At 46.3% G+C, this 27176-nt stretch overlaps 1 protein-coding gene across 6 annotated transcripts; it reads left to right on the top strand.

The window, feature by feature from the left end:
• Positions 1-1318: 1318 nt before the first annotated feature.
• Positions 1319-18491, top strand: MAB21L3 (mab-21 like 3). Of its 6 annotated transcripts, none has more exons than XM_067546019.1 (8): positions 1319-1448; positions 1857-2034; positions 5578-5718; positions 8020-8091; positions 11089-11380; positions 14231-14412; positions 15673-15867; positions 16850-18491. In XM_067546019.1, the coding sequence occupies exons 2-8, from the start codon at positions 1987-1989 to the stop codon at positions 17081-17083; spliced, it is 1164 nt and encodes a 387-aa protein (XP_067402120.1). In that variant the 5' UTR covers positions 1319-1448; positions 1857-1986; the 3' UTR covers positions 17084-18491. The 6 variants fall into 6 exon arrangements, with proteins under 6 accessions (XP_067402120.1, XP_067402121.1, XP_067402119.1 ...); XM_067546020.1 differs by having other exon boundaries at positions 1336-1479; XM_067546018.1 differs by having other exon boundaries at positions 1336-1665.
• Positions 18492-27176: the final 8685 nt, after the last annotated feature.

The raw sequence follows: 27176 nt of genomic DNA, 5'->3' as shown, positions 1-27176 counted from the left end.
CGCCTTTCTCAGCCTTAGTTACCCTCAGCTGTAAAACGAGGGTAATAATCATCATGATTCTTTATTTACTATTATTTGCAAGGCGGTAGCACCTAGAGGCTGCCAATGACGGGTCACTGTGCTCAGTGCTGTACATGCACGTAACAAAAAGATGAGTCTGTGGCCCAAACTGCTTACCCTGGCCTCTCTCCTGCAAGAATTAAATTCCTCTTTGTGAAGTGCTTTCACACCAGAACGTGCTGTGGGTCCTTGTTTAATGTGAAATGACTGGGACCATCTGCCTTGATTCTTGTGTGTCCAACAGCCTCTATAGCGCCAGACAGTTGTAATCAGAGACCCATGGGTTTGGGAAAATGGGAATCCTAAACCCACCACACACATACAAGGCTTGTGGGTGTGTGAGGTGAAAAAAAAAGGACTTAGGCTGCAGGAAAGTCTAATGAGGCTCCCTCATACCTTCCTGGATTTGAAATCTCTAACTAGAAATAGTCAGGGTGGGACGGGGAAACGAGGACTCACTTTTTAACTCAAGCTGAATATTTAAAATACTCCCTAATTCCCTGTGCTCTGCCAGTGTGTCCAGTCCTGCCTCTTCTTCCACCCTGTCCCCCGTCCCTGGAATGCCCTCCTTAGCCCCCTGTTCCACACTCACTTCTAGAGTCTTCCTCAGATCTGACTTCTCCTGAAAAGCTCACAAGCATCGCTAACTCTTGGAGCCACCACCTTAAAGAAGGGCCGCAAGAGGAGTAGGGGAATGAGTGGTAGGAAAGTCATCAGGCTAATGCTTTACATAAACTGACAATACACTGGGAGACCCAGAGGAAGGTTTGATTTTTAGACTACCAGCTCCTAGAGGCAGGGATCATATTTTTGGCTGGGTCCTGTACAGCACCAAGCACATTGTCATCATTTGACTGATAATGAATAGGAATAATAAGTGCATTGTGGTAGCGTCAGGATTGGAGTGCCATTGTGTTAGGCACTGTACAAATAATAACACATAAAAGAGGGCTTGGAGAACAGAGTGGAAAAGGCCCAGATCCTCAAAGGTGTTTAATACCTTTGTGGATCTGGGCCAAATAACTATTTTGCTAAACAGTGGGCCCATCTTTCCTAATCAGGGACAGTTTGCAGCATAGACGTGTGTCTCAATAGGACCCTGTCACTGTCTCCTGGGATGACGTACCCTTTTTTAAAAAGCCACCAACTCTTATCGGATCAATAGGACCAATCAATGGCTTTCCTTTCCAACGACAGTGTTGGCTTTGTTATCTGGGTAAGCTGGCAGCTAACAAGAGGCAGCTTTATATCTGTTTACTGTAAAGAAGGCAAAGCAAACTGCAGGCTGGGGACAGGCGTTGGGACGTTTACTGTCAATACAGCAGGAGAGAGAAAAGAAATATAAGGAGCAGAGGCCGTGGACTGCAACCCAAATGAGTGATCTGAATGTAAAAATAGCAGTGCAGAAACAGAAGGAAAGTGGGTGGTTTGACCTCGACCAGGGAGTGTATCTCTGTGTTTTGAAAGGGTTTATAAATGATCTAGTTAAGATTTAGAAAACAGGGAAGTGTTTGTGGCAATCAGAAAATAATGCTAGGCAAGAGAGCTCTGAGTCCTCGACAGTGTCTGAAAGGTGCTTCAAATTCGGACCAAAGGCGAAGCAGGGTTTGGGATTTTTTATATATGTAGAGATGTTAGAATCACCATTTTAAAATAATAATAATTAATAATAAAAACAGAGCTTGAAAAAAATAATTGGACATGATTTTTCCTAGTAAATTGAAACACATTGTAACACAGAACAGAAAAAAAAAGCAAATATCCCAGCTTGTCTCCCCTCTTTTTTCCATCCACAGAAGAATTAGGTGTCTTGGATGTGCAAGGCAAGGAGGGCTGCAAGTCAAAAATTGGAAGTGGTTCTGAAACACTCAGACCCAAGTAAAAGAATAAGATTCAATTTTGAGGCACAAGGAAGAACATCCTACTATGAAATCATTCACAGAAGAAGATGTGGAATTTTACATCCAGAATAAGGTAAGAGTTTGTGTATATGTCTCTTCTTTGTCTCCAGAAGTAGGGATGATCTTGAAAAGTTCAAGGGTTGGATGCTTGCCTGCCTCTTGAGTCTTGGGACAAAATGGATTCAAGTATTATGATAATAAAATTTCTAGTGACATTTCCCATGCTTTCATTTCTGAACCGTAGCAAAGGGCCTCTTAGCTTTTCCCTACAGGATCATCCTGTCCCTCTTCAGAACCAATTTGTGTTTTGGGCTCTATTCCCCAAACTTGGAATTTCAGGTGTGGTTACAGCTGGAGTTGTTTGTGTTTAGACCTAGGATTGATTCTAGGGTCTATCTTTATCCATCCAAAGGCCCAGATTTGATAGAAGCAGGGCCAAAAATTATAGCAGCAAGGTTTGCCTCTTGGGAAGATAATGCATGTGTTCAATAATTAGGGAGAGGTGGATAAAACTAGAACTGAGCTAATCCTTCTCCTGAACCTTGGACGCTTATCTAAACTAAACCATCTAACCTTTTTAACGTTGACCCAGCTCTAGTTCCAGGAAAGTGAATTAGAATCAGCCTCGTTAGTAAAGGTGGGCAGGAACCAGGCTTTCATTTCATGGGACCTTCTGCAATTTTGAATTTTTTTTTCTGTTCTGAAATGGAACTAAACCAAAAAAAAAAAAATAAATAAAAATGAAATTGCCTACACAACAAACTTTCTGAAAAAACACTCGTTTCAGGTCGATCAAGACAGTTTGTTCCAATTTCAACTATTCTATTCTATTATTACCAAAATGCAACAACAAGTCATTTGAAACAGAAAATAGAGGCTTTTGTTTCAAAAAGCTGGAAATATTTTGATCCTATCCGGACTCTCTGTTCATTTTTTCTAAGCAAAATGTCGTTGAAATCAACACACGTCTGCAAAATGTTTCACTTTTGACAAACTGGTATTTGCCAATGGAAAAAAAGTTCCATCAGAAAATTTCCAGCCAACTCTGCCAATTAGTGCTTCTCAATGTAAAGATTTCTGTTGCAGGGTGACAGGGGAGCCGGAGGGTACAGTTGTGCATGGAGAGATTTGTGGTAGCATGCTGCCTCGTCTGCAACAGAGCAACAGAGGTGGCGTTTAAATGGGGCCCATAGCCACCAGAATTTTAGGTTCCACTAGGTGCTTCCCATCTCTCAGAGAGACTGTCCTTTCCAGCGACCTCCTAAATGAGAAAGAAAAGATTCCGTTTATTAATCTTTATTCTTATGTAATAAATCATCACGTTTCACAGCCTGTTTGTTAAAACTTATAATCATCTAGTAAACCTGCACAGATGTAAGAGTGTAATAATTTATGCATGTTAACTGAAACGGTTTTATACAGCTGTCTATTACGTGTACGGGTTCTTCTCTCCACTCCTCGGTCATTGATCTTCCTCCTAAGCGAGGCAGCAGAGCAGCCAGCCATCAGCCATGCTTGGAAGCTACTGCCCGCTTTTCAGAATCAGCGTTTGTTGCACCATCAGATCCACCTTCTGGCTGTGGTTCCTCGATCCTAAAGATCCTGCTTTAACCCACGCCTGCAGCAAAGCGAAAATCCAAATATGTGTTGGACAGAGATGGAGGGACAATAAGAACTTAATAAGAATAAGACCAACCCAAACTTGGTCCCAGATCCCAAACCAAACCCATTTTTGATATTCAAAATGTTAATACATTGTTGTTCAGCTTTTAACATTTGCTTTGATGCTCCCGAAGCAAGGAGCTGGAAAGGGAAACACCAATATACTGCAAAAGAACCTGTCCGATGCAGTGTTTATAGCTGTGACTGGAAGTGGCAAACGTCTGAGATTCTCGTGGGAAAGCCTGTTCTCCCAAGACATCCATCCTGTCTCTGCAGACCTAAGAGATTCTGGTGCCTGAGGTTCATCTGTTCCTAGATGTGGTAATAACCACCATGGCACGGGCGAGTTTTCAGTCACATAGTGCTCTAATGAAGAGTGAATCAGTGCCAAAGGCGTGCCCAGAAATGTAACGCCACGGGAGGAGCTCACTCTCCCCCCCTCCCATCTCTGTCCTAGGAGGAGATCTCTCTCCCTTTCCTCCCCACCCTAGCCCCAGCTGGAGCTAGCTTGTTCCTCCCCCCCGACCCCACCACTGCAGTCCTGGGGCCGGGGGAGTTCTCCTGGGGGGGGGAGGGGGCATGCCCCTGCTTGTTCCCCCTTGTGCAGGCCCCTGACTAGCGGCAACTCCTAATACAGAAGCTGTAGAGGTCAGAGTAGGTGACTGGGAGTAGACCTGGCTTTTATTCTTGCCTCTATCGGTGACTTACTGCATGACCTAAGGCCAGGCCATGTCTACACGTACAGTCTGCAGCAGCGCAGCTGCACCAATGCAGCGTGTCTGGTGAAGACGCTCTGTGCTGATGGAAGAGAGCTCTCCCATCGCCGTGATAAAACCACCTCTGCCAGCAGCGGAAGCTCTGTCAGTGAGAGAAGCCCTCTCGCCGACTTAGCCCTGTCCACACCGGCGCTTATGTCGATGTAACTTATGTCGCTCAGGGCAGGGGGTGGCTTATTCACACCTCTGAGCGACATAAGTTCTGCCCACATCAGCTGTTGTGTAGACGTAGCCCATATCACTTCCCCTCACTGAGCCTCAGTGCTGTTAGTTCGAAGTGTTATGATTTCAAATCTGGGATTTTGGCTGCGGTTCTGGCTGGTTTAATTTTCTCCCAGTTAGTTCAGCTAATGCTGGCTGTTGTGTTTCTGCTGGGTTTCTGCCTCGTGACTCTATTCTCAGTATATAAAATCAGGCATCAGGATGAAGGGAAGTGCAGTGAACTGTCCTCACCCATCATCTTGCATAGCGATCCCTGGATGGAGGGGTAATTAGGCATACTTAGCAGTAGCAATGAGCTAGCCACAGAAAGGTTTGGTTTGAATAAGCTGGCGTCCCACATTGAGGATCAGGTGTGCAATATGCCAGTATTCTTCACTAGGCATGATCCTTGCATGCTCCTTCTATTAAACCCTGAATAATTGACTCTTGCCTGTATCTTGTATCATTCCTGTATGAGCTTTGCACTTGTGCTGGTGTAGGAAGGTTCAGATTGGTTCTTATTTATCTGGTTTGCCCATCCTGCATCTCAGGTCATCCTCCCCTTCCTCCGTTCCACTGAAACATGTGATGATAAATATTTTGGCCGATACTGCTGGGTAGTCTTGAGCCAAAACCAAAGTGGGCCAAAGAATGAGAGTGTACCTGGCTGTTACCCAGGTGTAGCAGCTTCCAAGCTACTGAATTCTCTACCTTCCCTTCCATGCTCTAGGACATCCTGAGCCTCATCTGCTTTAGAGCCGCCAGTCAGAGCTCCATTATCACTAGATGGAGTAAGCTGGCAGTTATCAAGAAGAGAACTCTAAATCTTTATTGCCCAAAGTTCTGTATGCATACGCATGTGTGCACAGGGGCACACGCACATTTCAAGATGCCCCAAGTTCAGGTGATCTCTTGGCTGGAGACAGAGCTTGTTTGCGGTCAGCCATGATGTAAAGTGATTTGCTTGGTGTCTACAGGTGGAACGGCGACACTACCTGGTGTCTAAGACAGTGGAGGAGGTGCAGAAGATCATCCAACAGCTGACCACGGAAATCAGCTACAAGGACACGCGATTTCAGGCCATCTCCAACTCTGGTGTTCACAACGAGAATTTTAGGGTAAGGGAGAAAGGGTTAGTGTACCGTCTAGTGACCTGCATGCAATGAGTTGGTGGTTCACCCCTGTTCAGAGGTGGGCATATCACAAAAAACAAACACCATAGTTGGCGCATTGTCATCTTTACTGGCAGTCACAGCAGAAAGCCCAGGTCTGAAGGGACTATGGAGAATAAACTCCCTTGTTAATACTAGAGGAGGATCTGGCAGGGCAAGACAAGATTGGGAAGTTGGGTAGGTTGCCTTGCTACTGTTGCCACATGTAGTGTAGGTAACCAAAGGACTTCTGTCACCAGGGCAGGTTTCAGAGATTTTGCTCATAGACTGTAATTTCTCCATTTGCATCACAAGGATGTGAGTTTGCTGGTGGGAAAAGTGAAACTTCCCCCTGGATTAGACTGTCAGATACCCACCAAAGTAATAATATCCACTCTCAACTCTGCCAGTGTGAAGACTGGTTATTTCGTGTAGCTCTTGAGTTCATTTAATAATGAAAGAACAATAATAACAACTTAAATTTGAACAGACTCTTTCATCTCAAGAGTATTATGTACTATAGGTATGCATGATAGACCCCTTACTGAAATGCAGCCACTTCTTGGATGGAACACAGCAACTGAGTAAAAGCCCAGAGCAACCTTTGCAATAGTTTGGGGCAGACAGTGGAAAAAAATAGTGTCTGTGATTGAAGCTTCATTGAGTGTTTGGGGAGGCAGAACATTATTACCTGAGTTGGAATTTGGCTATTCTCTGGGGCACGCAGTCTTAGTCAGTTTCTGGTCTTTTTTTGAAATATGGCATCTCCAGCATACAGTAGCCCAGGACAACGGTATCGATTCACAGAGAAGAATGCCACATCCTGAACCACAAACACCACTTGGTGCATCACTTAAATGGTCCCCAATATTGACCTAGACCAATTCTGCTTAGTCTGAGATATGACAAGATCACAGTCCACGATAGAATGGCCGCTGAGGCCTGCAAAAAAAGCAAGATAATATTTTTGGGGGCATAATCAGAAATTACTATAGGTAAATATGATCTGAACAATCTCTGCCCAACTGAGACCCTGACAACTTAGCTATCTATAAAGTGGCCAGTGTATTATCCATATTTAACTACATCCAATGTTAAAAATCTGAATGTTAGTCAAGTTGTGGTGTGTGCGTTGGGGGGGGGGGGGGGGCAGTGTCTGTCTGTTAGCTATATTGGGTAGAAATGGAGTTGTAAGAGAGCTCAGGGCACCAGCTTCCTCCTGCTTCCAAAACAGAGTCCATAAAGTTATTGCTCTGACTGCCTATGTGAGAGTAATGTGGCTGAAAAAATGTCAGAGCATGTACCAGTCTGTTTGATGCTGGGAGTGAATGATGGGTTGGATCACTTGATGATTGCCTTCTGTTCATTCCCTCTGAAGCACCTGGCATTGGCCACTGTCGGAAGACAGGATATTGGACTAGATGGACCATGGGTTTGACCCTTTATGGTCGTTCTTATGTTCCTTGCCATATAACTTTTGGGGTGTTGCTTTTGGGAATAGAATTCATTTAACTTGGGATCCCAATTGTTGGGAAGATCCAGACATCCATGCTGTCCTTTAAGCATTCCTGACTATGTTCTTCAAGAAATAGAGCTGGACAGGAAATGATTTTCCCGTCCTGGGTAGATTTTTTGAGATTTCCCATCCTGAATCAGGACAAAAAGTCAACATTTTGAAAATGTTGACAAACCAAAAGTCTTAAAAAAATTTCAGTTTAGGTCAATTTAAACATTTTTTGTTTTGATAATTTGTAAGATTTGTTTTGACTTTGACCTTTTTATTTTAAAAACTCTTTTTAGTATACATTAACTTAAACTTTAGAATGAAAAGTCACCAGGATCCAAAAAAATGAACATTTTCATTTTGAAAATATCAAAATGGGATGTTTCGACAATTTCAAAGCTTTTTTAAAAATTGATCAAAAGGAGGAATTGTCAGAACTGACCTTTTCCCTTTCACAAAAAAGTTTTGGTCTCAACCAATTGGCATTTTTTGACAGAAAATCATTTTGCTGAAGAATTTCTAATCCGCTCTATCCAGAGTCAGAGCCGGGCAGCTTAGCTCCATCTCTAGAGTTGTCAGCACAGCACCTCCCACCAGCACTGATAAATACTGGATTGTTTTATCTCCGGGGACAATAGCTGGGCACCCTTTTCTTTATTATTAAGCTTGGAGGAAACTCCAAAATGCCACATGAACTAACTGTCGGGCACCTGCTTTCTCTCTGTGTTCTGTATACTTCTGATTTTCCTCTCTGCTTCTCTCAGGATCAGCCAGCTTTACTGGCCAAGTGGTCCGCTCTGCTTCGGGGGAAATGCCCATTCTACCCATCTGTCCAGGTACAAATACCTCCCACCGACTCCTCCAAATAGCTGCTGTGCCTGTTTCATTCTCACCCGCAAAGCCAGTCCCCATTGTGACCATCCCAGCCTCCTTGCAAGGGAGCTCAGAGCATGGGCCTCTTGTTTCTAACCTACTGCTTCCTTCTTGCTATCCTGCCGTACCCACCTGAGGAATGCTTTGCATTTTGCCAGGAAGCCAAGGGTTGGGCTTACACCTCATTTGCATAACATGGCACAAACTGTTTTTAATACAGAGGAATGGCCCACAGACTACAGATCCCAGCATACAGTCTTGTGGTTCCACGGTTGCAGAGAAAACCCTGGAAGTACGACTTGAGTGCACACCCAGGCTCAGAAACCACAAGGCAAATATAAAGAGCCCCCAGATCATTACTGCTTTGTTAAATCTCAGTATCTCTTATGGCTTGACACACATGATTTTTGAAAACTTGGGGATGGCAATGCGGTTGCTCAATACACTGGGGCTTGCTCACCCCATCTCCAGCCTTCTGAAAAGTCAGATTCATGTAGGGCTTTACCCGGCACCGATTCAACGATGTGTCATTCAGTGAGGCCCCGCTGTTATTTTAAGCCCACTTTTCAAGGCAGGAGTGATCACGTGGCTCAAAGCATGCTTGCCCAGAGGCCATGCACACACACAGTCTCTCACAAGCCAGGACAGCTTAAAGGGGTGAGATTTTAAAATATCGCTTTGAAACACATCGCAGGAAACTCTTTCATCATGAGAGGCCGTGCGACACTTTAAGTGTAATTTAAAGAGATGAGTGAATCTGTCTGATTAAGCTTAAGCAGTGGTTGAGTTCACATTAGGACCTGGGATCTTTGTCCTTGACTCTGATCACTGAACCAGTGTCATTTAGCCTGTGGATCACCGATAATTCACCAGGGGGGAGCATCTGTGGTTCCCAAGTGCATCAGAACCATTACATTACAACTAGGGTGAGCAGGTAAAAACAGAGGTCATGGAATGGAAAAAAGGTTGGGAAAGAATTGATTCTGTCCTGCATGATTTTTCCCGTGCAGATGTGATCAAGGAGATGCACTGTAAAATAAGCCAGGGATCCCATGAAAGCTGCTGTATTCTGTTCTTATGGATATGTACATCCTAGATTGGCTTTGCTTATTTCTCAGCACCAAGAAACAAAAATATTTCTTGTGGGGTCCATTTGTTCTGAAAGTTCCTGTGGTGAGTGTCCTTTTTTCCTCCTCCTGCCCTTATCTCAACGATTAACTGGATTTGCCATTTCTATGCATCCTGCTGGCAGTCCTTGTTTTAAAAAAATCCTACCCTGTTCAGCAGTAATACCCTAAAATCAGTGGAGCTACCAATAGTGTTACTACAGTGCTTTGGACCATTACTGAAGAATGGCATAGTGTTTTGTTTACCTTGGGGTAATCACCTTCCAGCAATTGTTGTCAGTTTAGATTCTGTTTTTCTAGTTGGTTTCCCCCTCCTAATGTCAGGGTGAGTTATGATTAGTGATAAGCAAAGCTGAAAAGCTTCAGAGTTCAGACTGGCAAAAATCTGGAGGTTTTAGCCACATTGTTTGGACCGAGAGAGCAGAGATGGCTAAACACTCCAAAAAGTGTTAAGAAATGTTTGTTCAAATTCTGAATAGCTAATTGGCTTGATTATGTTCATATCCCTGCTACTTCACTAGTCAAAAGGGTTTTTATTGGCGAATGGCTGTTCTTCAGACGAAGACCATTTTGATATGCAAGCAAGACTTGTGGCTATTGCTGTTTATCAACTTGTTTATTACACTTAAAGTTTTAAAAGTTTCTGTCACCCAGTCAAGGAGCAGAAACAATTCCGTGTGATGTATGTGACCGGACAACTGGATTCTCTTCTTGGCTCTGTCACTGGCTCACTGTGTGGCCTTGGGAAAGTCACTTCACTTTTCTCTGTCTCTGTTTCCCCATCTGTCAAATGGGGGACAATATTTCCCTACCACAAAGCAGGCTGTAAAAGCTTACTTTACTCATGTCTTTAAGGGCCTGGGGATTCTTGAGTGAAAGAGGCTAGAGAAATGAGCATTGACGTTATTATTATTACTAACAATCTCTAGGCCCATCTCTAGAAATAATACTAACATAATAACCTAGACTTATCTTGCCTTCCATCCTAGCATCTCAAAGTGTGCTCTCTCTCTCTCTCTCTCTCTCTCTGTGTAGCTACATCCTGTGCAATTGCAGATCTAGCCTTAGAAGATTATGGAACTAATGAGGGGTGAGGAGGGGAAGGTGGAGGGAGTGGTTAAAAAAAATCAGTCTTGTTTAGTCTACAGAAGAGAAGAGTGAGGGGGGATTTCATAGTCGCCTTCAACTACCTGAAGGGGGGTTCCAGGGAGGATGGAGCTAGGCTGTTCTCAATGGTAGTAGATGACAGAACAAGGAGCAATGGTCTCAAGTTGCAGGGTGGGAGGTCTAGGTTGGATATTAGGAAAAAGTTTGTCACTAGGAGAGTGGTGAAGCACTGGAATGGGTTACCTAGGGAGGTGATGGAGTCTCCATCCTTAGAAGTTTTTAAGGCCTGGCCTGACAAAACCCTGGCTGGGATGGTTTAGTGGGGGTTGGTCCTGTTTTGAGCAGGGGGTTGGACTAGATGACCTCCTGAGGTCCCTTCCAACCCTAATCTGCTATGATTCTATCAACTAGCAGTGTTCAGATTTCACATTGGTAACATTGCCCATGATTGTCACTTCAGGTTCCTTCTAATGACAATTTTCTCATTTTGTGAACCTAAATAGCACACCGCTGACACATTCTAGCCTCCAGCTTTATTCTAAGACAGCATCCTGGCCAGATAGGCTCAGCGTCAGACCTGCCTGCACTGAGCTGCTTCCATTCCAGCATGGCTTTTCCTTTCTCTCAGAAGCCCCAATGGTTCTACCTATTGTGACCATGTTCCCTCCATCCAGGTTGTAATTCTGCCCTCATTTCCTCTCTCTCAATCTCTCTGAACTCTACTAGGTCTTAGCGCCAAGCCAGTTCCTCATCACAGTCCCACTGCGCGGCCTGACAGGGTACAGGGAGCGCCAGGTACGGCACTGGCGGTATTACACCGTGCACGGGGCAAAGCTCCTTTCCCCAGTACGAGACCCAGAGGAGCTGCAGCAGTGGCTGGAAGTGGAGCAGTTCTCAAAGAGCCTGCAGCAGTGGCATGAGACAGAGGTGAACTTCGAAGGCGATCTCGTTCCAGCCAAGATCCTCAAGGTCTTCAGGGAGCTGATGGAGAAGTCAATCACCTTCTGTAACCTCTCCAGTGAGTTGAGCGGGAAAGACATGAAGGGAGTCAGCTCTCAAGGGCAGTCCTCTGACAGAGGACTGTGATCCCTACTCATAGCAGGGGTTGGGTCACTCGCTGTGAACAGAGATTAGTTCCGGCACCCTGGAGTTCAGAGGATGCTGGTCCATGATGAAGATGAGCTAGATCCACATGCACAAGTTAGATCTCTAGACCCAGGTTCAGGTTACAAACACTGATACTGCTTGCCTACAGATTTCTTTAAATAAAGGCAGTTGAGGTTAAAACCTATGTCCATGATGACCAGCTGGTATTTAAGTCCTGTCTAGCCCAAGATCAACCAGAAAGACACTCTGGGATGTTGCAGACGCAGGTTAGGACAGTGAATGGGGCGAGGATTTGGAAAGCAGGGGCACCTCTTGGTATTTTTCTCATGGTACTGCCCAGGCCACTGCCCTCTCCCGGCCAGCTTCCCCATGCGGGCACTCACCGCAGCTGTTGTGGAGTGCGTCCTGTGGGCAGAGCAGAGGGGATACGGGTTGCTAGAAATGGGGCAAGGCTGGGCAGGCCGCGGGGGGGTGGGGGGGGAGAGCCTGGTGCAGGAGCCAGCTCCGTGGCCATGGCGAGTAGGAGCAGTGCTGGCCACGCTACTGTCCCTTCAGCTTTGGCCCCACAACCTCTCAGTCATGGTGGGGCCTGGCAGGGAGGCAGCAGGGCCAAAATGGAGTGAGTGGCATTGCAACCTGGTGCACGGCACTTGCAGCTCTGCTCAGGGTTGGATGGAGGGGTTGTGGGGCCAAACCTGAGCAGCGCTGTAACCCCCATGCACCACGTCGCAACACCACTCACTCCATTTTGGCCCTGCCGCCCTCCCATCATGATGCAAGGACCGAATGGGCAGTGGGGCAGCCAGCCCAGCTCCTCCTCGCCACTGCCCATGGGAAGGGCCCAACGCTCATGACTTCTCCCCCAGCTTCTCCCCTATGCCCATGCTGCTCCCATCCCATCCTGCTTCCAGGTGATGCCAGCCGGGGTCACTCAGCAGCAGTGCTGCTCCCTCTCATAGGCAGCTCCAAAATGCATGGTTGCATCCCGGCCTTCCATACAAAAGAAATGGAACGTTTGACCACCGATGTGCTGTGCTTTGTTTAAACACTCCTTTAGAGCTCAGGCTGTAGTCACCTCTAACTGCTAGCTTATGGGATGCCACCTTAATAATCATCACCATACTTAGCAATTATCATCTTTGAAGCACTTGCCTGACTTCAACTAATTAACCCAAAGCTCCCTCGGCTGTGAGTAAGTATCATCTCTGTTTTTCAGGTAGGGAAACTGAGGCACAGAGGTTGTGTCTTGTCTAAGGCCAACCTCTGACTATCTTGCCTCTCTTCTAAAGACATCTTTACCCTTCAGCAGGATGACACTGCATGCTGGCATTGCAAATACACAGATACCCAGATGCAACTCTGGATTCTGGTCTTGCAAGATCCTGGAGAGACCTGTTAAAATCAAACTCAGTTCAACCAATTCATTTGGCAATTCATTCCTATAGAAAATATTTATTACTATTAAAGAGTGAGGAAAAAAATCCCCCCACTAAGCAGATGCTATAGCTTGGCAGAAAAGTCAAATGTTTTGGTTTCTTGCCTCCGTTATTTTACTTATGTGGAAGGCAACATGTAGGGTGAAAACCTGACATTCTTTAAAGCAACAGCTCCCGAACTGTTGGGTCCATAAGAGAGGTCTGGGCACATGGTGTTGACACCTCTGGAACACAACACACAGGAGAGGAGATGAGCTGATATAGGACAGTGGGATTAACTGTTTCAACTAGGACGAACTCTTCTCATGCCAAAGGCAGCTAAAAGTTACCTGGTTTCCCTGTTGCCTCTTTGCTGAGCAGTAGCAGATTTGGAGGATTTGCTGAGACTCAGTTTGCCATTGTCACTTGAGACAGGTCCACTGGAGTTGGCTTCCGTGTAAGTTGCCAGCCAGACCAGAGTATGCCTAACCCACATAATAGCCTTAAGAACTAACAGAGCCGAGACAGGCCTAACATCGAAGTTCAGGCCTGGATCTGGACATCCCCTAAGACAGCAGTTCCCAGACTGTGGGTCGTGACCCCCAGTAGAGTCACTTCAACAGCAGATGGGGTCATGGCAATCCTGAGCATGCAGGGGACACCATTTTACAAAACGGCCCCCTCCCCTCAGCGTGAGCTCGCACGCACCGTATGTGTGTCAGATCACGCAGTCCGGAGGACGATGCCATTTTATAAATCAAAATGGCATCCTCCTTGTGGCGTGACCTTGCACGTACGGTGCGTGTGAGGTCACACTGCAGGGAGGACACCATTTTTAAATGGCGACTTCCACGCTGTCTGGGGTAGTGGGAGACGACACATCTGAAAACGGGGTCATGCAGGGAAAATGGTTGGGAACCGCTGCCCTAGGAGTCTTTGGATCTGTGGTTTCAATTGGGATCCGTCTCTACTCAGACTCACCGGGCTCCCTTGCTGCCTCTCGTGTCGCTGTATTGCTGGAGAAGTTTAGGCTGCAGCAATTCTGCTCCTCTTTATCTTGGGCTGGTCTTATGATTTGCTTGGCTCCACACAGACAAAGGGTCGAGGGTGAAACTAGATACTCAGTTGCTGCCTCCTCCTCCTCCTCCTGTCCTGGTGCCCAAGGGGGATCTGGGTGAGGGTGAGTTGTTTTTTCCCTTCTGTGGTCCCACTGTTGGAAAGTGAGAGTTAAAGCAGGCCCGTGAGCTGCACGGCTCGCAAGGGACAGAGCCCCAAATAGACTATTGTTTGGCCTGTGCAGAAGGCCAGCCCTCTCTTTATCGCCTCCCCTTCCCCTTCCTTCACAGGTAAAGTCAGCCTTTTGGAGAGTGTCAGCTCGGTGGTCCGAGTTGCCGTGGAGACGTCAGACTCCCAAGTAGAGGTGGAGCTGGTCCCTACTGTGGAAATCCCAACCTGCTGGCCTGAGAAAGCCCAGTGGCCCCGTTGCTTCAAGCGCTGGCCTTCCCAGGAGAAAGTGCAATGCGTCAAGGTACAGAGCTGGGCGTGCAGGAAGGGCCCGTAACACCGGGAAAGGTCTGACCATATTGTCGGAAACATCTCACAAGAGGTGAACTGGGAAATTTGCTGGAACTCTCAGAAGAAATCCGTGCTCAATGGTTCTTGAGCCGCACGAAGGTTGAGGCGCACAGTTGTCAGGGTTGTTCGCCCCAGATGGGAATGGCAGCGTTTTATGCCCACTTGTCACTTCTTTGGCGCACAGGTTAAATAATAACACAAGGAGCAGGACAGTGGAGAATCACGCCCTTCATGGGGAGGATGAAATGCTATTTGCCATCATGCAGTGAGAGCTCTGTTGACTTCCATAGTCTGCAGCTAATGCTCCCGGAGGAGAACGAGAGCCAGGCAGTACTGGATTTCCAGTTAGTGGTGTCATTCTCTTTGCAGGAGGTCAGTCTTAAGGTTTCAGATCTCCCTGTTCTGGATCCGTCTAAACTGATCTTCCAGCCTGAAATCAGATCTAGAAAGAGTCATGCCCCTCCTTAAATGCCCAGAAGAGCTACTTTCTTTCATATAAGTGTTTCTAACAGTCAGATATTTTAAGTGTACTAGTTTTCTTAATATTCCTGTTTGTGAATCCTGTCCAGGTGAAAGTGGAGGTTTGATAACGTGTGGAAGAGCATAGACAGACATTGTGCAAGACTCCGCCTCCCTCCCCACCCCCGCCAACACCACTCAGTCCTCACCGGCACCACCCTGGCTGTTCCAGTCTTTATCGCTCTGCTCTTACTATCACGCACACCTCTCTTCACTCGCCCTTCAGTCTCGTCCTGCCCTGGACGTGGTGAATCCTGTCTCACACCACATACACCACGGGCAGAGCTCTGACCGCCTCGGTCCTGACCTATTGTGCCTTCTGCTCTTCTAGTCCAGGGATTTCCCATGTAACTCAGTTGCCTCTTCATCCTGACCTGCCGGGCACCCCGCTGTTCCATTACAGTCCTGCCAGGGCGGCACTACCTGCAGCACCCCTTGCTGCTCCAGAGCCGGGTCTCTCCGAAGTGAGGGAGGTCGGCTTGTGAAGCACTGAGATGGTTTTATGTGGACAGATGTTCACTGGGAATTAGGAAACCCAAACTTGCTGTCCCTTGTGACTCAAACCATAATGTGGTACCAGATCTCAAGAGGTAACAGGCAGGTGCAGTGGCTCCTTCCCTTATCCTCCCTCCATGCTGCTCTGAAGATAAGTTTGCATCTCACCCTCTGTAACTTCTCCCCCTTTCTTCTGCAGTCTTTTGGCTTTAACCTCCTGGCCCACTCCAATTACCACTGGCAGCTGGGCTTCTCCCGAGCTGAGCGCGTGCTCATAGAAGGTCTTGACGAGGACGGGGGCTGCCGCATGAAGTGCTTCCGGGTCATGAGACAGATGAAGGAGGATGTTTGGTGTACGGGAAATAAGCCAATCCTCACGACCTATCACCTTCAGGTGCGCATAGCAGGCAAGGGTGGTGAGATCAGTAGAGAGGAGTTCAGAGCAGGGCGGGGCAGTATACTGTCATCAGGGGAGGGCAGCCGCCAAACAGCGTCTTTGCTGCCTGACTGTCTAAGCAACAGTGGTAATACAATAATTGGCTCAGTGGCTATAGCCCCCCCCAGTGAACACCCAAGGTAACTACCGCCAACATATTACTCTCTCTTTTCCTTACATGGTGTAGGAAATGTTGTCCATACAAAAAATTGTTACAAGAACATTGTGGTTGCACAGTTACAGGTAAACATCCAAAAGTCAGGCAGTCTCAGAGTTAAGGCTGTCCATGCTACCTTATGTCCTCATATACATTACAATACAGTTTTCAACTGCGTAATCACATGCAGTTATTTATTGACTAATGTCATATATTATACTATTTTTCTCGGCAACAACCTAAAACGCTTTTCATTTCTATCGAGACTTCTGTCTGAGCAGCTCAAGGTGTTTGACCAGTTTTCATTCAGTCTTCCCCAGAATACCCTTTGTAGTAAGATAGGTGCAGAGGTAGGAAACAGGCACAGAAAGGGGAAGTGATTTGCCCAAGATCAAACATTGGATCAGTGGAGGTGGTCACTGGTTCCAGTCCCATCGAGTCAGTAGTGACTGAAAATTGCTCCCGATGGATGGCTGTTTGATGGCCTCTCTCTGAAATGAATTTGGTGGGTCTCACTCACCAGCCCCTGGTGAACTGGTGTCCACATCAAAAAACCAACATTGGTATCCTTGCTGGCACACTAATTAGAGAGGAGAGCAAGGATTGACTTAGCGTGATCCCTCTATGTCATGGCTGAGGTAAAGTGACAGGAGAAGCTTGCGTTGCCATTAACTTCAATCTCCAGGACAGGCACTGTAAAATTACCTTCACTGATTGTGTGAATCTTTGGCAGTCCCTGTACCCCACTCCTACCCTAACCCTCCCCTCATCTGCCTCTTGCAGACGGTGCTGTTCTGGACATGTGAGAAGTTCCCACGCACCAAGGACTGGCGCTGCTTCCGGGAAGGCTTCCTGCGGATGGTGCGGAAGCTGCACAAGTGCGCGAGCCAGCACTTCCTGAAGCATTATTTTGTCAGAGGCACCAACCTGCTCAAGTATGCCAACACCAGCGAGCTGGACCTGGTGGCAAGCAAGCTAGCTGTCTTCCTGGAGAACCCTGTGCTCTGCCTGGACTGAGGCAGGAAAAATCTCCTGTCCTGTTCTTGTTTAACACCCTAGCCCCTCTTGTTGTCTGTGGTTGTTCTTCTTGCCTTTCCAGTAGAGGCTGTGACCTTGAACATGAGACATGTAGCACGTGCAGTGTGGAAGAGAAGAATCAAACTAGGAGCAGTTAGAGGACAAAACTGTCTAGAGAGTTTTCTTGATGTTCAACCATTGCAATTTGCTGTCTACAACTTGAGCTGCCTGTCTTGGAGCCACTGCCATCCAGATCCCCAAAACCACCACTGTGTGCAAGCCAGAGCAGGTACTGCTCCATTTGTCACTAGTCCTATGGCTTGTAAGCCAAAAGGCAGTGTGGTGTAGTGGTAAGAGCAGGGGACTAGAAATAAGGAGACCTTACTCTGTCACCTACCTGTGAGACTTTGTGCTCATCAGTTGACTCCTCTATGCTGCCTCCTCCCTCATCCGTAAAATGGAATTAATACCTTCCTACCTCACAGCATTGTTGTGAGACTAAATGAATGTGTGTACAGCACATTGACATTCTCAGATGGAAACCTTGGTCCAATCACAAGGTATTATTATTAGAGCCAGTCTCAGATACCTCCCGCCACAATTAAACATGGCTTCCACCCTCACTGTGAAGAGAGCTTACCTGGTAAAAGTGTTGAATATTTCAGTTGCTGGTTTTTGCCTTTCCCTTGAGGTCTTTTTCCTCAAGTTTTTCTTGGGGCAGGCTCCCCATGTTTGCCTTTGCCACCCATGCTAGTGCCATACAGTCAGCTCCCTGGAGGTGTTTGCTGTTGCAGAGCTCTCTGGCACATCTGGCTCTGCCCAGCTGTCTGGGGGACGCACTGAGCTCTGACCTTTTAGCAACTGTGTATTTTTGTAAGAGACCGATGGAGAAAGGTTCTTAGTTGCAGAGGATTCCAGAACTTGAGAGATGTATATATAAATAAAGTGCTAGTGTTTTGAGAAAAGAAACAAAAAGAGTTCTAGAGTGAATGTTGTTTTAATGTTATTAAATGACTCAAATTACAATAAAGTGGGGGGTTTTTTTCTACTACCCTAACTTTCTGGATGGAGTAGAACATGGTCACATAATTTAAAAAGAAACATTCTCTTAGCCATCGTGGCCAGGGGATCATCATGATCTCTGCTCTAGTCCATTACACCGTTGCATGTGATTGTAAGACCTTTGGGGCAGGGACTGTCTTTCTGTAATGGGTGCAGACAGCACCCAACACAATGATCCTTGATTGGGGTGGCTAGACCCTACTGCAATATAGATAATAATATTTTGTTCCCAGTTCCCTCCTCTGTCTCTCTTTCCAGTCCCTCTTTCTCAGAGGCCCTCTCTGGCCCAGCTCACTCTCTCACATCCAAGGCTTCTTTTTGCCCATGTCTGGTCCTCTCACATTCTCTCCCCTTCAAACCCTCACTTCAGTTTTAACTTCAGTAATGTGACTGACATGTCAAGGCATACAAGTGTCGTCCAAGTTAACAGCCTGAGTGCCTGCCTTGAAGGAGGTCTTGTGAGTCTAGTGTGCAGCTGGATTGGATGTGCCCATTTTTGTACTGATATCCATCTCTGAGTTGGTAGCAGGATACTTTCTCTGTCCTCTAGTTCCATCCTCCTGCCCCACACCTCTCTTTCCTGCCTCCAGACCCTTTCCCCTCTCTCCTTCTTTCCCCAGAACTCACTCTGTCTTGTTTAAGGCAGTCCCTCTACAGAGCCTGTCTCATACTCCTCTGAGTGCTCATGCTGGGAAGGGAATTCAATAAGTATTGTAGAAACAAGGTCTCCGTTACCAGCACCAACGAAGACGGCTCTCCCTGATACGATCACGGTGTATCTGGCTTTATCTGCGCTGTCACTGCTCTCAGGGACAAATGTGTTTAATCTCCATGAAATCTCATTCTCTGGGGGATTTTTCAAACCTTCCCCACGCATGCGCCTACCTCTGCTGTATCCTTCAGCATGCATGGTGCGCGCATCTCATGCAGGCACACAACGCCTGCCCATCTCCACCTCCCCTTACAGTTTTGTAAAGCTGGAAGAGGGGTTATATTTAGTTAAAGAAACCCCTCATCTGCCCAATTCCCAGATGGAGAGAAGAAAGGAAACGGGGAGCTTCCAAAATGACTATAAAAAGATCCGTCCATTCACCATTCTGGCCTCTCCTCCATCCTATGGTCACCTGCAGAATGGCGATGACAGCAGAGCTGCAAAGAATTTGAAAAGCGATGGAAGGGGCTGGAAACATGGCTCCCCAAAGTGAAGGCAGCGTCCCTGGGAACAGACACCATCCAGGAGATATGAGGCAGGATGGAATAAGAAGAGTCCAAGAGTGAATGCAGATACTTGGTATAGACCCATTAAACAGGTTTCTAAGGTACTATCAAGCCAGTCAGCTCAAACAATAGTGGACTGGAGGGATGCTCTAACACAGCCAAACACTGGGTCTTTTTTGAACAAGAAAATTGTGGCAGTGTAAATATCATGAGGCTACCATGGATTAATAAAACAGCACGCCCTCCAGGAATTTACACCCATCCTTTAACAATGGCTACTCTAAAGGTTTGGGTAAAATTAAATATTAGATCAATTCTTTTCCCTCCCGAATGACACAGATTACAAATAATGCAAATCTTAACTCAAATTGTGAACCAGAGCGCTTCAAAGATTGGGAGAGCCATGAAATACACATGGTTGGCCAACTATCAAGTAAAGAAACTTTTCTAATTTAGAGATCAAAACTTTAACTGGCCCACTCTCCCCTGGTACCACTGCTTTCAAGTAAGGCATTGTGTTTCTCAATTTACTAGAAAATCTGTTCTATACAGCTAACTTTAATAGAAGCAATGGTATCTAGTCAACTGGGAAACGAAAAAATTATAACTAATTTATATCAATCTTTGCGGACAGCTTTCCTAACAAAAAAGTTTCCATATATGACATTCTGTGAAAAGGATGTGGCTAGACAGATTATCCCAGAGGACGGGTATGATCTGGAAAAGATGACCAGCAACCTCAGTCTGTAGCACAATAAAAGGAAGTTTCTTTAAGATACTGTTTCAGTGGTACCACACAGCGATCAGGTTAAAAAATATACATAGATTGAATGTGGATATATGGTGAAAGAAGAGATTTTTGTGCATATTTGGTGGACATGTCCAGTCAGAGAGTATTGGGATACAATACAGTAACAAAATATCACACTTTGTTGGATATTTATTACTAAATGATCCGTTGGTAATCCTCCTAGGGTTTCCTAGTGGAAATGGTCACATAAAAGGAAATTAAGAATTAATCTCCCATCTGCTAGTAGCTGTTGTCTATTGATAGCCCGCTCACTGCAAAAAGAAAAATAGTCCATACATAGACAAATGTTTAAACAAATATGGGAGGGTGTGTTTATGGAAAAATTAACACACCAAGAACATATCCAGGAAAATAGACAGAGGACAGGCAGATACTTAGATATCTGGTTGTCTTTTATTCAATAATCAAAGGAAGTACCTTCACCTACAAAAAAAACCAAAGCAAAACAAAACACCTGTCCAATTTTTTTTGTTTGTTTTTTAACATTTGTGATAGATATGCCTGGTCTGTTAAATCTGTGTATTTTGAGATTTCACTCAACTTAATAAATCACTAGAAATGACACACGCCTTGTAATGATGGTAATATGATGATACCGTGCCAAACAAAAAGATCTGATGACTATATTCCTGTGTAATGACTCTGTAAACAAAAGCTAATTGTTGTAATGATTGTTTTCTTTCCGATATTTACAAGGCAAGGATTTGTAAACTTGTTAAAACTTCTGAAATAAATAGTTTTTTAAAAAGTGTCCGGATATGTCTGATTTTCAAATGCCTTCAAGCAATATCCACTGCCTCATAAACACGTGCCGTGTGTGTCTGTCTAGTATATGTATGGATCTTGTTACTGACTTTCCACAAGGCCTCTTCTAGATCGATAACACGCAGGCGTCTTTCAAAGAGTGACACAATATATATGTTTATCACAAACACTTTTCTTTGCCAAAGATAAAGCACTGTAGTCACTGGGCTACAGCCGTGTATCTGGCCTTAGGGTGCACAACCAGGAAATACCCATGCTGTGATATTTGGATTGACATTCAGCTTTGACGTGATGGTTCATGACTAACTGGCAAAGGCTTCCCAGGAGTAAAACAGTGTCACGGAGAAGCTGTAAGTAGAGCTGGGCCCAGCTCCCCTGTGTCAGAGCCGGTGAGCCTAATCCAGTCAATTAAAGGGGCCTGGGCTGCACCAGGCCTATAAAGGGCAGGAAATGAGCAGTGGAGGGAGGAGTGATTAAGACAGGCTGCACTTGGAGTGAGGAGCCAGGCACGCAGGGAAGTGGCCCTGGGCCTGCTGCTCCGGCAGGCAATGGAGCTGACTAACACTGGGAAGCTGGCAGGAGCATCAGAAATGCTGAGGGGGCGACCCTGACGCCTGAGAGAAAAGGGATGAGTTAAAAGTCTGTTTTCTGTTTGCTCACTTGCCTGGTTTAAGACAATAAGTCTCCCTGAAGAAGACAGTGGGGGTGTGGCAATGATGTGCATGGAAGCCAGGGAGAAGCCCCTCTCGGTGACATATGGTGGCGCAACTGGCCCCGGTGTAAGAGGAAGTGGAAAGGAAAACTGAGCTGGCATCATCGAGTTTGGGAGGTAAGGGAAAGAATGAGTGGATAACGCACCTGTTAGTTACTGGGTAGCAGCAGCAGTGGCAGACAGCTGCACCAGAGGAGCAGCCGCCGATTTGGGGCCTTGCTTATGCTGGTAAGGGAGCACCAACAGAAGCAGAAAGCCCAATCTGCAGCACAACAGAGGTAGCAAGAAGTCCACTTCCACGGGTAAGAGTGGCTGCCGAAATGATTGGACTAATAGGTACTAGGACACGCGGTCGGAGAGGCGACTCCAGGCCAGCTAGCCCCAGGACTAGCAAAGGTCAGATCAGAAGACAACCCTGAGGCCTTCCTCTGACTGTTTGAGAGGGGGTGAAGGCAGTAGGCCAGGAGGATTCAACATGGGCAGCCTGCATCGCACCGTTCCTGACAGGCGGGGCACAGGCAGCTCAGTGGGCAGTACGTGATAATGGGTGGGCCTCCTCTCCTGTGGTGAAGGCTGCCATTTTGGACTGATTAGACATACAGACACGGGTTTCAGGCAGAACAACTCCCATAAAAGGGTGTGACTATGGGGAGTGGCTCAAAAATTATGGGATCTCGAGACACAGAGGCTCTGTCCTGAGACCTGTTTGATGGAGAAAGTCTTGGAGCAGTTCCTGAAGTTTCTACCCAGGGGAGCGCAGAGCTGGGTAAGGCACTTTCAGCCAGCCGCAGTGGGCGAAGCTGGGGACCAAGATGAGACCTTCTCTGAGGCTGAAGGAGACGAGCAGCTGTGGTGGCATGGGACTTTGAGGGGAGCTCAGCAAGGGATGACCCAGGTAAGCTCTCAAGTGGGAAAAACTTTGATTTAGCCAGAACTTGCGTGACACACAAGACCTACAAGGATTCTGGGTAGCCCCACAGTCTAGTGGAACCACTGGTGGGGGTGAACCAGAGGGCCCCGTGGTCTGCTTCAGGTGTGGCCAGCCTGGGCACGTGAAATGGAATTGTCCAGTGATGGAGTGTGATGACTTAGGCTTTTACTACAACAGAACCAGGCAGAGGGGGTCCATCTGGAAAAACAGCGGGGCCCGTCCGTGGGTGGTACCAGCTAGGTTGGGAACAGCAGTCATTAAGGGACTTGTAGTCTTGGGTTGTGGATGCACTCTTATCCGGGAAGGTTAGGCAGGGGTAAACCTAGACCAACATCTCCCAATACGTATCTTGTGTATCCATGATGAAACCCGTGTCTGCCCCGCAGTAGAAGTCAACCTGGAGGCTCAGGATCAGAGGGCTCAGCCGCATGTTGGGGTGATGCTTTGGCCAATAGTTTTGTGAAGAGAGTGGCTGGATTTTTCAGCCCTCAGATGGATGGGACTAAAACAACAGCCCAGGACTCGGGAATCCAGGGCCGACCAGAAAAGAAAATGAGAGCTAGGAGCCTGAGTAAAGATGTCAAAGGGAGGCTGAGAGGGAGATTGTGACTGTCCCCAAGGATTGAAGGATCATCTTAATATGTGCCAACAAGAATTAGATGATATAAGCACCTCAGAGGGGGAAACTATTCTCTAGCTAGTGGTGGTGGAATATGAGTTAGCCCAGGTTCAGGTGGAGGTGGAGAAAAAAAAGCAACAATGCTTGATCCTGCAGAAAGAATTAGCCTGGACCCAGGCAGAGAAAGGTTTCTTCAGTGAGGGAACAAGTTAATCAGGAAGTAAAGAAAACTGAGGGGAGAAGCTAGAGAATAGTTTTGCATTACTGCAGATGTAAATGGGTGGTTGAAATGGCCACATGAGGGCAGTAGAAGCTCAGCCCAATGACACTAGACTAGATCCCAGTTTTACAACAATCACTTTTTTTCTCCCTTATTCTCTCAACTAATTTATGTTCCCTGTAAACTATATTTGCAAATGTGCTCAAGGGCCTCCAGTCCTGGGGTGCTAGTGGAGTAGGGGTTAATATGGCTGTTTTGCAAGGAAATGATCAGAAATAAATTGCAACCCAATGCAAATAAGTCTCCTGAACCTCATCTCCCCCTGGCACCCTCCCACCATGGCCTGCCTGTTACTCAGTACTGCCAGCACCAAGGGTTCAAAAATCATGAGTCAGGCCCAAAACTCACAAGACTGACTTAGATGTCATGAGATTTAGGTGTTTTTTTCTTCTTCTTTGCCTTCTGCTTTTGGAGCATTTGGGTCCCATTTTTCAAGCATTTCTCTGAAACTATTAACATTAGAAACATTTTTAAACACTAAAAGCTGAGATTTGCATCGAATAACTTGACTCCAGGAGCTAGAGATTTAGGGGAAAATCACCAACTATCACAGGATTTGCAATAAAAGCATGAGACTTGGCACCAGTGCCTCCTACTATCTGGGATTTATATTCAGGATATATTGTACCCTAATCCATACATTAGGCACCATCTGCCGGATTCACATTGTTTTAATTATTTGCATCCTTAATTACAAACGTCCTCCCAGGGAGAAGCTCATGGAATTTCTTGATTCTAAGGGATAAACTTTAAGAAAAGTTTCAACTCCGCCTTCTTTAAAACCACAAAAATAAGCTACAGGTAGAAAGCTGCGTTCTTGCGCTACTCAAGTCATGCCTGAATGTGCACTCACAATCAGATAGCTCGTATGTGTGCCAGAAAATCAGCTGCAGGTGCAAAAAAATGCCATAAAGTTTTGTAGGCACAAGTGGTGCCTGTAGAAAGAGAACCACCCTTGGGAAAATGTAACCCCAGGCAGGCATCCTCTGCAAAGCTGCTTTTTCTGCCTGAGCCCCACCTGGATGGAAATTGCTGGGGAGCCCTATGGTTTTCTTGAACAGTTCTTTGGGGGGGGGGTTTTCTTCATGAAAAGATCACTATGTTCCAACCAGCTCGAACGTGAGCATGGCTTTTCTCTCCATTAGCCGAGCTCTGTCAGTTTGAGTGACGAGCCTTTTGTATTTGACTTGACCACACCTGTACCTGCCTCCCTTGTCACAGCAGGTGTAACGTCCATCGAGAACATACTGTACCAGCTCGTTAGTGACAGACAGCTGAACTTCCTTGGTCTGTTACATTCTTCTGACCAATGCCAGAGTCTCTCTCTTTTTTTTTTTTTTTAAACTAGCGTGTCACCAGGTTTATTATTCCAGCTAAGTTACATAGAAACGTTCCATAACAAGTAACCAGAGTTAACCAAGGGCTGGTGACATTCCTGGAGCCAGTTGAAGCTGGTCTGTGGCGCACACACGACCCAAGTGAGTCCCTGGGGACTGCAGAAAGACACTTTCCCTCCTTTTTCCCCTTCTAAACCAGCTCTTTCTTTCTAGCCATTTGAACCGCCTCCAGGTTTCTCAGAGCTGCAGCATCACTCAGGGCCAACTCCTGACTCCATTCGCTGCGGGCACGGTGCCCTGCCGCAGCTCTGCAGCCTGGTCTGGCTTCACACCTATGGAGGCAGGGTCTCTCCAAATGAGTGACCTCTGGCAAGGCAGCGAGGAGGCGGAGTAATCCCCCTTTCAACTGACAAGAAGGTCCAATGCCCTCCTTCCACAGAACTATTGGAGCACAAGGAAGCAGCGCTGTCCCACTCCTGCAGTGATACCCAGCCTCACAGTACTTAAACATACACCTCTTTTCTCCCTGCTGGCAGTTGTCTGCACTGCACCCAAGGGTGTAATTTGCAACGTGTGTAGACATACCTGCATTAGCTATAATCTAGCTAGCTCACTAAAAACAGCAGTGAGGATACAGAATCCTAGAAATGTTTGACTGGAAGGGACCTCTACAGGTCTTCTTCTAATCCAGTCCCCTGCACTTAAGGCTGGACCAAGCATTATCTAGACCATCTCTGTCTGTCCAACCTACTCTTAAAAATCTCCAGTGATGGAAATTCCACCACCTCCCTAGGTATTTTATTCCAGTGCTTAGCTACCCTGACAGCTAGGAAGTTTGGCTTCTCATACAACTTGTAAACCCATCTCATATGAGCTTCCCATTTGCATCACCCAGATCTGAGCACAGAAGATGTGAGCGAAGAAGAGCCAGGCTTGTCAGCAAGGTGGATAACAGGGTTTCTTTTTCCTCCAGCTTAAAAGGCTGAGGATCACTGAACGCGGGGACATCATGGCTGATGGAGTAAGAATAATCCAGATGTGCTGATGGGCAGCATTGACATCCATGCAACTTCAGGAGTCAGGAAACCTGAGGTATTGTATTGGCTCCACAACCAGACACTGATTTGAGTCAATATGTCCCATGGAATCCAGGCTGCTCTGTGAATAATGTCAAGCCAGAATGATGCTGAGTTGTTCTGATCCAAATGGAACATGAAAACATCAGGGAGCCATTGGACAATTTCAAATCCAGCACGGAGATCCCCTACACAGTGGGAGCTCCATCTTATTCAGATCCATCCTGCAGGGCTATGGGGGAGGAGGGGAAGGATTGGAGTTGAAAAACAGAGTCCAGTTGGGAGTCCTGTTCCTCATATAAGACTGACATTAAAAAAGACCCCTTCTGCTCATCCCTGCCGCAGACCTGGTAGAGCTGTTGGCCCTGACCGTAGATGTTTAACTAGGCTCTTGACTGCCCTTCCCTGGTGCTCCACCATTCGAAACGTCAACCTTCACATGAGAATTTAACCTGAGGTCTCGCATGTAGTTTTGCAGGAGCATGAGGTGTTAAGCCAAGCTCCTCTCTGCCTGGATCTGCTACCATGGATGCTCTTTGTTTACTTTTCTGCATTCCACTCGATTCGCACAGTGAAACTGACTGGTCTCGGAGCTGAAGTTCCTGGTGGTGGTATGTTTGGGTTACCTACAGGGAAACTTTTAAAATCCAAATAACTCCCCTCTACTCCCTGTTTGTATTGATATTTTTTTTCTCCAAAAGAGCCATCACAAAAACTTTTCCGTTCACACCAGATTTTGTAAAGCCATTTAAAAACTAAACTTCTATCAAGAATCCCAATTATTTGCAAATCCCCTTTAAGTTATTCTTATTATTTTTTTAGCATCTTGAGGCCTCAAGTAGAACATAATAGAACTTGTCTTTCATCTTAAGCTCTTAAATGTGATCTAGTTACAGTGATTACTGCATGGGTGGCTATACTACTTGGAACTGCTACTCCTCACAGTATTGGGTCTATTAAAGCCCCAGCTGCTGGAGTCATGTGGTTGCATGGGAATCTCAACTTTCTTGGAGGGAAAAAAAAGTACATTTCTAGCATCTAAACACAAACCAACATGTATGTAGCAAAAAGTTTGAAACACTAAGAGGCAAATTAAAAATTCCCAAAATGATTATTTTTAAAAATCTCATGAGTTTTAAGCCAGTCTCATGATATTTTGGGGCCTGATTGCTTGAGGCTGGTGACACTGACCACTACTTCACTTACATTAAGGAGTTCAAGTGTTAGTTTGCATCAAGGTAACCAGGACAGGGATCCTGTGTGGTTTATAAGGCCATTAGGG

Source organism: Emydura macquarii, unplaced genomic scaffold (genome assembly GCF_026122565.2).
Source record: "Emydura macquarii macquarii isolate MOO-44397 ecotype Brisbane River unplaced genomic scaffold, CSIRO-AGI_Emac_v2 contig_1119, whole genome shotgun sequence".
In the NCBI taxonomy this organism is placed as follows: domain Eukaryota; kingdom Metazoa; phylum Chordata; order Testudines; family Chelidae; genus Emydura; species Emydura macquarii.
The sequence above is the reverse complement of the archived record's forward strand: the minus strand, read 5'-3'. Positions and strand labels throughout refer to the sequence as shown.

Coding starts and splice junctions, on each gene's coding strand:
- MAB21L3 (XM_067546019.1), top strand. CDS start 1,987: ATGAAATCATTCACAGAAGAAGATGTGGAATTTTACATCCAGAATAAG. Junction 2,035..5,577: donor AATTTTACATCCAGAATAAG/GTAAGAGTTTGT, acceptor TGGTGTCTACAG/GTGGAACGGCGACACTACCT. Junction 5,719..8,019: donor TTCACAACGAGAATTTTAGG/GTAAGGGAGAAA, acceptor TGCTTCTCTCAG/GATCAGCCAGCTTTACTGGC.